Source organism: Mugil cephalus, chromosome 19, assembly GCF_022458985.1.
Source record: "Mugil cephalus isolate CIBA_MC_2020 chromosome 19, CIBA_Mcephalus_1.1, whole genome shotgun sequence".
Taxonomy (NCBI): domain Eukaryota; kingdom Metazoa; phylum Chordata; class Actinopteri; order Mugiliformes; family Mugilidae; genus Mugil; species Mugil cephalus.
In genome coordinates this window covers 12741495-12755115 of record NC_061788.1, presented here as the reverse complement: position 1 = coordinate 12755115, position 13621 = coordinate 12741495, and the positions used below count along the sequence as shown (strand labels likewise).

General features: G+C 42.4%; 1 protein-coding gene across 4 annotated transcripts; it reads left to right on the top strand.

Moving 5' to 3' along the window:
- Window positions 1-378: 378 nt before the first annotated feature.
- On the top strand, window positions 379-13397 carry lhx6a (LIM homeobox 6a). 4 transcript variants are annotated; one of them, XM_047569027.1, is made up of 9 exons: window positions 379-907; window positions 1713-1784; window positions 1965-2147; window positions 4640-4761; window positions 10692-10909; window positions 11146-11246; window positions 11350-11445; window positions 11631-11805; window positions 11892-13397. In XM_047569027.1, the coding sequence occupies exons 1-9, from the start codon at window positions 830-832 to the stop codon at window positions 11969-11971; spliced, it is 1125 nt and encodes a 374-aa protein (XP_047424983.1). In that variant the 5' UTR covers window positions 379-829; the 3' UTR covers window positions 11972-13397. The 4 variants fall into 4 exon arrangements, with proteins under 4 accessions (XP_047424983.1, XP_047424982.1, XP_047424984.1 ...); XM_047569026.1 differs by having other exon boundaries at window positions 10689-10909; XM_047569028.1 differs by lacking the exon at window positions 1713-1784 and having other exon boundaries at window positions 10689-10909.
- Window positions 13398-13621: the final 224 nt, after the last annotated feature.

Here is a 13621-nt window from a genome sequence, read left to right as displayed (position 1 = left end):
TCTTTATTTTTTTAGCATCTCTATCGTTTGAATATTGTTGAGTCCGATTTACACTATAATCCTCATTCACAGAAAAAAAATCGTTTATTTATATCCCTAAATATACGTTAATTGGTGCGTAACTGCCTATACAGTCTGCACCAGCTGTATAGTTCCAGTAGCAAATAAATGGCAATTAGATAAACAACTATAATTTACATTGGGTGTTTATTCTCTGGCTGCCGCTGTGAGTGTCTGAGATATCAAACATGCACCAGCAGAGCTTGAGTAAGTTTCTGTCATAACGGTTCCAAACTGCGTCCACCCTTCTCACGCATATGAAACTCTTTCCTTCACCCTCCCCCTTCTTTAACTATAAGGCAGGCCAGGAGGGTCGCAGCAAACTTTCACTACAGCTCTGAAGAGACACTCTGGTTCTCAGCTTGTTGCGCTCCGGTCGCCTCTGCAGCCTTGAAGCCTCGGATTTAAAAGCTGCCAACCCCTCAATCTGATTAACTTCCTGTAGTCAGACTCCTGCTCAAAAGTAGAGAGAGAGGAGGAGAGGAAGAAATCTTTCTGCTCCAAAATAAGGCTCTCCGAGGAGCAGCGAGCAGCGCCTCGTCTCTGCAAAGCTTCACAACCCTCGCCTGATATCGTCGCGCACCGCAGCATTTTAAAGAGACCGAAACTTCTTTTTCTTTTTTTGCGTTAAAATCTAAACCGTGCGCCGGTCACTCCCGAGTCCATGCATGGTACGGATGTTACAAGTTCTGACGCCCATCGCCGACTCTTTCCCTGATCCCAGGCACCGAGTTTGGAGACACCGTACGCTGTGAGACTGCAGGGGTTCATGTACTGGAAAAATGAAGTTTTGTCCCCTCTTTCAGAGGGAAATAAGATTCTGTCCGAAGGAATTCCCACGAAACAGGTACTAACACTTTGGAACGAGATTCAACGTCGTGCGTAAAAGCTCCAGATTGGACTGTTTTGGGCCTTTTACCCCTGTTTAGTTTAAACTGAATTATGCGATGACGTCCAACGTTTAATATGTGTTATTAATGATGCAATAATACTGCGCGGAATTATTTAAACCGTGTTCATCCTGAGCTGATCTGCGGAGGCAAATGTGCTGTTTTATCCGCAGCGTCCTGCCTGAGATTTGTTTTGTCCCTCTGTGATGTCACTAGAATCACGGCTTGTGTACTGAGATCAGCTGCACGCGCCTCTCTGTTATGAATAGCGTGATTTGCGGTCCGCGAGCCTCTCGAGCGCTGCCAGTTCGCCTGAAGAGAATTAGATTTTAATTACAGCCATTAAAAATCAAATTTGCAATTCTTTGGGTGACCCGTTGCCTTCTTCTGATTGACAGTTGAAATTGACACTCCGGGCCCCTCTTATCCACTGCGTTTCAAGCTATTTGTAATTACAGGTAGTTTTTTTTTTCTTTCAACCCCCCCTCCTTCCACTCCCGTGTCCTGGATTGCGAAGAAACTACTATTATTCTGAGAGGCGCGGGTTAAGGGCAGGGGGAAAAAAATCAATCCAAATTTAAATAGCTTCATTAAAATGTGCCTTTTGTTGCGAGCGGTTTTAACCGGGGTTTATTGTCAGGGCCAGTTTATATAGGAGCGGGACTGAAGAGCTGTCTGCAAATGTCTCCTGAGGATTTCTCGGCTGAGGATGACACGGGGAAAGTGATGAAGGGCTGCCGTTTACTGACCGTTGTTTTGTAGGTGATCTCTACCGAGCGCCAGAGTACACCGGGAGGCTCGCGCTGCAGTGTGGACTCTAAACACACGCCAATGGTGAGAGCTTTATTGCCTGTTTACGACACGTGGAAAATAAAGTTGGAAATAAACGTTGCATGTCTGAATTACGCGTGTGTTGCAGTACCCTTGGCTGCGTCGTAAAAATGGCGACTTGTGCACTGTGTGATGGGGATGCGTCTGTGTGTTATACTGAGCGGCGCTCGTGTCTTCTTGCAGTCTCACTCGGACGGTGAATCCCAGCGGTCCAACATGGAGCGAGAGGACACTCGCTCGTCGCCCAGCACTCCGTCCACCCCCTCCGTGTGCTCGCCGACCTCCACCACCAGCTCGGTGCCCTCCACCGGGAAGAACCTGTGCGCCAGCTGCGGTCTGGAGATCCTGGACAGATACCTGCTCAAGGTGAGAAAACCCCACCGTGCCCCTTCGACACTCTGGCCGGCCGTTTGGTTAGGAGCAGTTCTCTTCCGGGGGCGTTGCATTAGTTTGTTTGTTTGTTTGTTTACCCCCTTTTTTTTTTTTACGCCAGCGTTTATGGACAGAAATACAGTATAGTATCTACACTAGACGAGCAGAAACGAACGAATAAGGCTGCCATGTTGACCCTGGTCTTATTATTGCAGGCCTGGTGCATGTTTGAATCGATGCACTGAAATCAAAACTAATAATAATAATATATCCTTTAAGAATTATTTGATACCAAATAAAGCAGAGGAAGAAGTAATTTCTGCGGCAATAATTTCAAGCAAAGCCTTCACGAAACAGATACATTAGGTTTATCTTTTAAAATTCAGATATAACTACCGTTGCATTTTTATTTTTTTATTTTTTTTAGCAACGTTTTGACTAATTATTTTGCAGCTGCACAACGAACAATAACAAAATAAAGGAAGCCCTGAGATACAGTACGACCCGTGCCTGAATCTGACCGATGTTATCTCCGCGGTAATATTTTAGGAAACGAGATAAAAAAAAAAATTAAGAAAAAAAAAGCGTGCGTTTGACACGGCAGACTCATCAGGGATGTGTTGGTTCTCGCTGTTTTACAGCCCCACTCTCTCTACGCCATGTCTGGTCGCGTGCGCTCGCGTGCTCCAAATCAAAACAGTCTTTGCTCGCGCGCAAACGTGTGTGTTTGTCAGGAAGTGTGAAGATGATTATTCCTTTATCCGACTGGACCCGGCTCTAGGTCAGGATTCCTTTGCGTAGACTTTGGAAGAATGATAACAGAAAGGAAACAGTGTGCGATAAGAAATTGTATCACAGTCATTTGCTCAGATAGCCCATTTAATTTACACAGAACAGATATTTAAGCTGTAAACAATTCAGTTTTCGATGTTAAATAAATCCGTTTGATGACATTTGTTGTTCCCCAAATCTGTGACATATCATGTGGAATAATTCGTTTAATTAACACAATTTTTTTACGCAAATGACTATGCTGCATGATTATTTATTTATTTATTTATTTTTTTAATTCTAAACCGTGAACATAAATTACATTAAAACAGCACTTTTATTGCAGTTTATATCGTCTTTAATTGTAGATTCCAGTTGGGAAGATTATTACATTTTTATTATTTTGTAAAATAAATAAATAAATTAATAAATGTATTAATTAGCACTGACATTCTGTCTAAATGACCAACTCAATCTGAATTAGTTTTTTTTAAGTGACACATACATGATTTCAAAATGTATAAATTCAAATATATTTTACGATGAACACATGCTTTTTGGTTGTGTTGGATGTTTTTTTTTTAATCAAAATTCGTTCGCTTCTGTTCGTCTTGTGTGGATAACAGGGTTTATCTCATCATGTGTAATTAAGTTGAATTTGGGGAAAAAATATTTAGAAACATATTAAACGGGCATCTGATTAAACAACGACATGGCTGTGGTATCCTTTGGTATCTGGAAAAAAAAATCAAAAATCAAAAGGAATCTTGAACGAATGTCAACCATTTCACCAGTTGTCAGTGCAGATTTATTTCACTTGTATTCCACGCCTGACGGAGATTGTTTTTTCTCTAAAAGGATATAATCGATGTTGAACGAAAAATATTGAGGTCAGTGTCAGAAAATATTAGCGAAGAAATAAATGTACATTTAATATTTTAACCAGCTAACATTATAAGTAAATAATTACACTATACTCCACCCATAATAATATTTGAAAATAGCAGTGCTTCGTTTTTTTTTTTGTTTGTTTTGTTTTTTCAGCAAAACGTCATGTTTACAAATATTACGGAAATTGTGGCTGCAAAAGAAAACACAAGATGGAAATATGAAAACATCCCAGTCAGAATTCCAATATGAAGACACTGCTTTCGATTAATATAATATAAATCATAATTAACATCACTGATACTTTTGTTGAAATGTCAAGGTAGTCATATTTTAGAGTACTGGGCCTAAAACATGAATAAAAGAAGAGGGACAATTTTTAAAAGCTCTCTCTCGGGAAAAATAAATGAATAAAAATAAACTCGTAAGAACCTAACTGCGCAGGCGCCTTCCACAGGAAAAAACATATACGATATCAGAGTCTGCACAGTGGGGTTAGCACTGATTCCTCAGAGCCAGAAGGTTCCGGGTTTGAATCTAGGTCGACTGGGGCCTTTTTTAATGTTGAGTTTGCATGTTGTCCCTGTGTCTGCGTGGGTTCTCTCCGGGTACTCCGGCTTCCTCCCACCAACCAAAGACGTGCTTGTTTAGGTTTAGGGTCATTGGTGATTCTAAATTAGCGATGGACCGGCGACCCTCTGCGGGACGAGCGGTTACAGAAAGCGAACGAACGATATTAGTGCTGTCTGTGTTTACCGCGGTTTTGTTCTCTTCATTGTGTGTGTGTGTTTTGTGTGTTTTTTGACACGCCGGGTGTCTGTGTGCAGGTGAACAACCTGATCTGGCACGTGCGATGTCTGGAGTGTTCGGTGTGCCGGACGTCACTACGTCAGCACAGCAGCTGCTACATCAAAAACAAGGAGATCTTCTGTAAAATGGATTATTTCAGGTAGGGTAAGTTTATGGCCATGTTTTCAAAACACCACGTCCTCCCTCTCCCTCTCTCTCTCTCCCTCTCTCTCTCTCTCTCTCTCTCGCCCTTTGAAATAGATGTGGGTTTCCTCATGTATCCTTGAAAGGCGTTTTCAAAAAAAAAAAAAAAAAAACTGAAAGTGTGTAACAAAATAAAAGCCTTCTCGACCCACAATGATGAGCTGAAAGATCCACAGCTTTGTTATGGCTATCGAAAAGACAACATCCCCAGAAGAAGAAGAAAAGTATCTAGGCCACTGTAGTCCGGATAAATCACCCACCAAAAGCTTAAAATGTTGTGTTTTGAGGTTGTGCGAGGCTCCATCTCGATTAGGATCTTTTTCACGCCACCTTCTTCCGCTCATCGCGTTATATTTTAAGAGGCGTATTCAACTGTTTTTATATGTTCATTTCCCGCGAGATGTCTCGGCAGTCGGTTATTAAATTACATTTTTTTAAATGCTCATTCGCTAAATAAACCAGTAAATAAAGCTATCATTACACGCATTTAACTTATCAACACAGTTAATGCACCACGTGCAACGAGGCGCGCGCTAGTTTATTTATTTATTTATTTATTTTAATCACGTCAGATGGACACATGAAATAAAGGGAAATCACCGGATATGCCAATTTGAGCGTGTAGCAGTCCGAGTTTAGTCAGTCCCTGCAGACAACAAACTTCAAATAATTCCATTTTGTACTATTCCATAATGCATGTTATTTATATGAATTAAACCTAATTATAATGATTGAAAATAATTGAAACAACAATAATAGAAATAATAATAGTAGTAAGGTTGTATCATATTGTACTTATCGCATTTTGTTCAACATACAATTTTAATTTTATTTTCATGCGAGCTGGAGACCAAGAGATTTGTTGATGTTTTCACTCTGAATTTTAACACCATGTGTGTGCTTGTGTTATTCTTTAAAGAGTGTGTGTGCATGTGTGAGAGAGAGTGTGTGTGTGTGTGTGTGGTATCTGAGGTTAAGCGGGGTTCACAACAGCACAGTCAAATCCTGTTCAGTAGCCTGCAGCACATCGTATGGGTACACGTGCCCATTTATGCTTAGCTGCGTGTGTGTCTGTGTATGTACGTGAGTGCATGGAGCTGTGAGTGAACTTCGGTGTTTGTCTGATCAAAACCTGACACCAAGCCACCACTCTGAGGTTTATAATCACCAACAATTAGTTGTCCTCCACCCCAGAGCCTCAGGCCTCCAGGCCAGCAATTAGACTGCCCCAAGTGCCCGGTCAGCATGTTTCTGGTCTGAATGTGACTCCTATCCAAACTGAAAACACACACGCTAAGACAGACACATGCACTCTTCAAGGAGACACACCTATAACGTGAAATGGAATTATGAATATGACATTTACGTGCACATTAGCAGGAATGTAAAATCACGCGTACATAATCTTCCTTTTACAGCACGCTCGCTCACAGACACGCACGCACGGGATCTCTGTTTATTTTTGCACGTCTAGCAGCTGCCAATCATTTTTTTTTTTTCTTCTCACAAACTGGAGACTTTTGTGTTTGCTCTGCAGCACCATAATAATATTTCACCTGACCCGTCTCGTGTTAAACGCTCGAAATTCACCCCTCTCACCCTCAACACTGCACTCTGGCCTGGGAGACACGGAGACACAGAGTAGGTGTTGAATATGTCAGAGAATCAGGCCTCCGAAATTGGTCATGAGTGGAACAGATGTAGCTGTGTACGGCTTTTAAATCCGAGCTGTTTTAATTTATTGTCTCGAGTTGCGTCAAATTGCTCAAACGTGTTGGTGTCCCATTAAATCAGAGAAAATGTCTGAACTTGACAGTTATTTTCTCTAATAATTACTATAATGTTTAGTGTCGGCGGGAAGGTTAGGATTAGTTACAAATGTCTATCACGATTCCTTGAAGCAGAAGTTAACGTGTTCTGTTATGCACCAAGAACTTCTGTCGTTTTTTCTTAAAGACTTAAACAATTCATGGATGTTGCTGCCAATTCTCACTCTGCTGACTAAACATTTGAGCTCAAGATTACTGTTTACTTTCACTAAAAGTTTGTGCATTGTATAATGAGACTTTCCTTCATGTATGTAAATATATTAATTAATTTATTTAGTTTGAATGCACAACTGAGAACCTATGTTACCGATACACAGAATTACGTAAAGTTCAAGTTTTGCAGCAATTGCTGTAATGCAGTACAACCATATACTTTGTTCCTTTTCTAAATATTTTTTGAATTGCAACAGTACCTATGCATCATGTTCCATTCGTCAAGATGTTTGGTTTCGCTCTCATCGGTGGATTAACTGTTCACTGTCTGCTGCTGCAGAGCGACTCCGAATACGAGCAAATTAATCTGGTTCTTCACGTGCTGAGGGCAAAACTGTTGCACATGGAGAATCAGATCCTCTGCTTAATATGGTTACAATCTAAGCAAAAGTCCTCATTTGCATAGTGGTATTTGTGTTTAGATTTGATGTCCTTATAAGTCAATCCGAGAAAGAGGAATGATTTTAAATCAGTTGCAGGTATAGCGAAGCTTTGCTGCGGGGATGGGGCCTGTACGGTCTGTAAATATAAACTGTAATCTGGGTTTAGGCCAGATTTAAACTAGGCTAAACACCACTGCGAGTCCAGATCCTCTGGGCTGGTTTCAAACCTCTGGAGATATTTCCTCATCTGTGTCAGCCTCTCATCTGGCTTTGGACTGACAGCTGCTTTAATGGGGCGTAATAGCAGGAAATCAGAGTGGGTTTCCCTCCGTATACTTGTGTGTGTGTGTGTGTGTGTGGTGGTGGTGGGGTGGGGAGGTGTGTCAGCATAGGGGGTGCAGGACAGAGCCCCCGCTGTGGCTCTCAAACCCATGTCAGGCCTCAGGGGCTTGCTCTCTCTCTCTCTCTCTCTCACCCACACACACACACACACACACACGCAAACCATTTCTTTATCAGCCTCCTCCCCTTTACCCCCTTCGCCTCTCTGCAGTCCTCCCTCGCCTCGCTCCGTAGAAACCTCATCCATGTCCGTGAGCTGCAGGCCACACAGGAAGTTGCATTGCTGCTCTAATCAGGGGCACCCTGGGATACTGACACTGTAACCAGAGTCCACATGTGCAGGGAACTTTCGTGGGTCCGGTGTGTGCACACGTGGAAGCGTACACGCTTCCTTTTAAAAAAAAAACTTTTTTGCAAAAATAATTATTCATCAGCCACCCACCTCTAGATAGCTGATTAGGTCTCCATAGCAACAAAGGCAAGAAAGAACCAAATGAAGTCAATCAAGTCATAATAAGACATCTGTCACACTCTGCTCGGAGTTTAAATAAAAACCAGATAAAGCTCCGACAATCATTCATGCTGAAAGTCAGGCTGGCTATTACAAAGCTGCATTCCCAGTTACGGCAGTCTCAAATAGCACAGAGTGAAAATGTCAAGGATTCCTTTTTGCAGGGTTAATCTGCAAAAATCCTGGTAATATTGCAATAAATAGAGGGCGTCTGTAGAGTACATGGATCACTTCCCTTCCTTTTCCATTTCAGATTAGGCCTAACACGAACCTCGCGCCTTGAAACCGCACATCTCTCACAGGACAAATCTAATAGAGATTAGTGTATTCTCACAGCACTTCAGATCATAATCTGAAAAATGTGTACCTCCTCAGCAGCAGGTGAATAAAAAAAAAAAAAAAACGAAAGAGGGGAGCAAATAAGAGAGGTCTGGGGGGAAAAAGGGGGGAGCTCTGCGGTGATATAGCGGTTGTGAGGATTGACGTCGTTCCAAAATAAACATCAGGTTTGAGGTACGACGAGAAAACGAGATACAAGCGCATGAAAAAAAAAAGGAGAGAGGGAGGGGATGGAGATAGAAAAGGGGGAGAGGGGCGGGGGTTGAAAGGAGGCACGATTTGTAGCTTTTCTGCGTTCTGTCTCGGAGCACGAAACTGACAAGCTGTCATGCCAGATTAGCCACAACGTTCCACAATGTTTTCCTCTATACTATAGAAATACGCTGGAATTCTCCATAACAATCTGAAATGAAACAGTGGAGTTGATTTGTCTGCGGAACGGCTTTATTGGCCTAAAAGACGTTGATTGGCGAAGCCCAACATATGTGTGACAATTTTAAATCTTTTGGTGCCATAACACCCAATTAAGTATCAAGGCCACCTGTTGTTGTGGCCTTTAACGCTGACTTATAAAAAATCTGATGGGAATAAAAATGAGGAAGGGCAGGGAACTGAACGAGCCGATCCTTGGCCAGTGGATGACCTGTAAATCTTCTCTTCCACACTACATGCATAAAAATGAAATTTCTGGCAAACAAGCTCGTACGCACAAGGAGGGCTACGAGCATGTGAGATGTCAGGGTTATAGTAGGCTTTTATCCTCGATAGAGTGGACTCGAGTGCACTGATACGCTGCCAAACCCACTCACTTGGCAACCCTTGTGCTCTCCTGCACCCCCGTCCTCCCGCTCCATTGACGTCCTCTACTTCGCCATTTCCCTCAGCATTACTCCTCTCTCGATATCTATTCTTATCCCGCTCCCTCCCCTCTTCAGTTCCACCGACCTCCCTTTGAATATGTTTGTGATACTGTGCCTTACCTCTGTTGAGGCAGCGCGACAAAGACAAAGCGACGCGTAGCAGTGGAGCCGCGGGCGAATGAGCCATTATTATCTTTTCTTTCCCGGAAAACATTTCTAAAATCTCGCCTCCTTCACCAGAACTGGCAGCTGCTGACCCCAACAATGTCTCTTAACCCGACGACAACCGCCTCAAACCAACAGCAATTTATGCCCATTGACGCCCATAAATAATGTACTCCTGAAACAAGGAGCTTAATTTCTTTTCATTATCGTGCAAAACAGGAATTTTGCGTGATATTTCAGTTGCACTGGTTTTATTTGGACCTTCCACGGTGCCAGCTGCTCATCAGGAACCACATCTTAAAGAATTTGTCTTGTGATAGTCAATGTTTTTCTTATTTTTGCCAAATACAGCAATAAATACACCCAAATGCATTTTAACAAGTGTGTTTCCTAAACCTGATGTGGTTCATCCGTGTCAAAAAGCTCCATGTTTGCCCAAAGGTATAAATACACACAACTACTAAACTTCTAAATCATAAAATCTGAGTCAATCTGCAACAAAATAGTCTTCATAAAAGAACCATTCACTCCTGTTTAAAACCAGCTAATAATAAATTAATGCAAACTGGTTTTAGGTCTTTATTGTCTTAAAGCATCTGTTGACCTAACAATTTAATGTTCACTCCAGCTCTAGCTTAACTTCCTAGCTGTTTATCTCACATCCTCTTTTTCTGTGCGCCTCAAACGCCCCCCACCCAGAACAGTGAGTCAGGTGGTTTAGGTTTATACTCCACCAACCTCACTGTTGCTATCAGTTACACCGGGTCAATCTAGGATGATGTCATGCAAGACTTTCCTCATCTTCCACTGTGTGTAAAACCACCCTGGACTGTGTGTATGTGTGTGTGTGTGTGTGTACATGTCAGGGCCTTCATGCATCAACCAGGAAATTGCAGGTGTTGGTTTGTTTGCGTTCAAGGCTCAGCTTGCAGCCGCACTCTTTTCTGAGAGCCATATCCTCCTCCAAGGTTTCTTCCTTAAAGCCTTTTGAGTTTTGCCAGAACTTCATGTTTGAAAACACCCACTTTCAACCTCATCTCACTCAAAATATTCCCAAAGAAAGAGATGCCAGTGTGCATGATTTATCGTCTGTGTTTGGTATCCCCTTTAAACTGATCCTGAGAGCTAGCGCTGCAGTGTTCTCTTCAGAATGCGCCTCTTTCCCCTCGTTCTTAACTCTGTTTCTCTCTGACTTCTCGTCCTCCTCTGCCTCTGTTGTTCTCCTCTTCTCTCCCTCACAGTAGGTTTGGTACTAAGTGTGCCCGCTGTGGGCGGCAGATATACGCCAGCGACTGGGTGCGGCGCGCGAGGGGGAACGCGTATCACTTGGCATGTTTCGCGTGCTACTCGTGTAAGAGGCAGCTGTCCACGGGAGAGGAGTTCGGTTTGGTGGAGGAGAAGGTCCTGTGCAGGATCCATTACGACACTATGGTGGAGAACCTTAAACGAGCGGCTGAGAGCGGTGAGTGGGGAAATGAAGTCACTCAGTCCAAACTAGGACTAATCCTTGAATAACTTAAATAAATTCATTTAACTGATGCTCATGTTTAGATCTTTGATATCTGTTAAATGTGGACCAAAAGCTCAGGATTAGATCGTGTGAAACTCATTTTCTATACAGTCACAGTCCTGTGCTTTGACTATGCCTCCCAACAGTTGTAGCACAACTCATCCGACTCATATTTTTGCTCTTTTTAGGCAATGGCATCACATTAGAAGGAGCAGTTCCAACGGAACAGGACAGTCAACCCAAACCGGCCAAAAGGGCGAGAACGTCTTTCACTGCAGAGCAGCTACAGGTCAGAAACATTGTTTCTCACAAAGTCTGCATCTGACTTTATTTGATCCTTAATAACATCAGTAGCAGCAGAGCTTGTGCTAATATGCCCTCTCAACGTAAAGATCATGCAGGCTCAGTTCGCTCAGGACAACAACCCAGACGCCCAGACGCTACAGAAACTAGCCGACATGACGGGGTTGAGCAGGAGAGTAATACAGGTGAGTAGAGCAAGACATCAGGTCATCATAAGCTGGGTGTATTGATATAGATAAATAGACAAATGGCATAAAGGCAATATATTAGCAGTGAAATTTTTTTTTGACAACATACTATTGAAAGAAATCAACACGTTCTGTTTCAAGTATATAGCTACATGATGTCTGGTTACATTGCATCTTCATAGGTGTGGTTTCAAAACTGCAGAGCAAGACATAAAAAGCACACGCCCCAGCACAGCGGGGCTCCCCAAGGTCATCCTCAGTCCAGGATGCCTTCGTCTCTGCCCGATGACCTGCATTACTCTCCCTTTGGCAGTCCCGAGCGAGCGCGCATGGTGGCCCTTCACGGGTACATCGACAGTGAGTCGCCATTTCATTTCGTGTCGCAGATTTCTTTTTCCCTTCTCTCGCGGCGACTATTTTAAAATCTTTTGTTTCTTCCCCAGGCCACCCCTTCTCCGTCCTGACCTCTCAGAGTCTCCCTCACCAGGCCATGTCCATGCCCCAGCTCCCCCTCAGCCGCTAGTTCTCCACCGAGACCCTCGTGACCCCCCTAACCTCCGCACCCCAGCCCCTTGATCTACAGACCTGACTCGAGGGTCACGCAGGAGTCAGCTCAGAGAAAGGACAAATCTCAGTGGACAGATCCCTGGGCCCTGCCCGCCCGGAAACAGAAAAAGACACGGAAGAAAGGGAAAAAACTAAGATACATCAGTCATTATGTTCTGTTCTTTTCTCTCCGAGGACAGTAATATCCCACCTGCAAGCCAGTCTGTCAAAAAATGATTGAGAAGCGTTTATCAATAGCGGGAACTCACAGATTGAATTTTATACCACCTAAAGGATCCATTTTTGCTTCTCATGTACAGCATCTTCCGCTCCTCTAACATGAAGGTGAAGTTGTAAAGGGATAAAAACTAACCAAGGACTGACACAGGACTGAAGCTTCTGGAGTGCCGTCAGAGTACTGAAGATAAATTTAAAGAGGGACTGTCATTGTGGCCAAAGGTCCTGGCACACACAGTACACCACATTAGAGGTAAGACTCCTCCAATTCAATTTTGTCTCGGAGCAACCATGAAGGAAACCTAAATGTACACAAAACACTTTTTTTTTTTGATGGAATATTTTCTTTTGGAATTACATTTTTGACTTAATGATGTCTCAAAAAAAAAAAATCAAATTTTGTTAAATTTTCCACTGAAATAAGGCTAGAATGTAATTATTGTTACAGGATGATAATACAACGTGCCTTATAATTTCCATTATTGAATAGGACAACTTTTCCGTCACTTAACGATGATTAGGACGAATGACCTGTAATGATTCCTGTACTCGATTTTCCCGGAAAATCACAGGTTCTGTTCTGCATTTTGAATGTCAACGATTAAATTGCAGCTTCAAAATCAGAAGCAGTCACAAAATTGTCTGAGATGAGCATACTGGTCGAACCCATTCCTACTAAATCAAGTGACATGTTTTCACATTTCCAAACCAGTGTATTAATTTATAATTTATGCGGTTGCTTGTTCAGCCTCTGTGTGGGAAATGGAGCGTTGGTACAATATGGACAATATAAAACTGAGTTTGTATATAGTAAGATGTGTGTGTGTGTGTGTGTGTGTGTGTGTGCGTGCGTGTGTGTATGTGCGTGCGTGTGTGTGTGTGTGTGTGTGTGTGTGTGTGTGTGTGTGTACTGGCAGGGGTAGAGAGTGTGCATCTGTATTTTAGTGCCATGGCCATTGTGTGAAGAACAGGATCCAACAAGACCTCAATGTCCTTGTATTTATTGAGACGGTAAATCCCTGTAAAGCACTTTTTTTCCCCCCCTCTGAAATTGTTTTTGTTTTGTTAAAAAACATGAAATGAAACAAAAAGTTTATTTGATAGACTGTGCATCATAATTGTTTTGTGTAAAAAAAAAAAAAAAAATGCAATAAAATAGAATGTGATATTTTTGTGGTTTTGGATCATTTCTGAGGATGAATTCATACTTCTGCTTTTGGCAGAAAGCACAGAAAAGTGAACATTAACATTAAATTAGGCTCAAATGGAAAGAACATTTAAAGTCTTAAAGTAAAAGTAGTAAATAAATGTGAAGCAATATTAATGTGATTCTTTTTAAACTGAGCATTATGTCTTAGTTCGACATGGTTAGCTCTTTAGTATTTTCGCT

Excerpts from the sequence above, each read along its gene's own strand:
- lhx6a (XM_047569026.1), top strand. The coding sequence starts at position 830 with ATGTACTGGAAAAATGAAGTTTTGTCCCCTCTTTCAGAGGGAAATAAG. Across the intron at positions 11,247-11,349 it reads TCACTGCAGAGCAGCTACAG|ATCATGCAGGCTCAGTTCGC; the intron begins GTCAGAAACATT and ends CTCAACGTAAAG. Across the intron at positions 11,806-11,891 it reads CCTTCACGGGTACATCGACA|GCCACCCCTTCTCCGTCCTG; the intron begins GTGAGTCGCCAT and ends TTTCTTCCCCAG.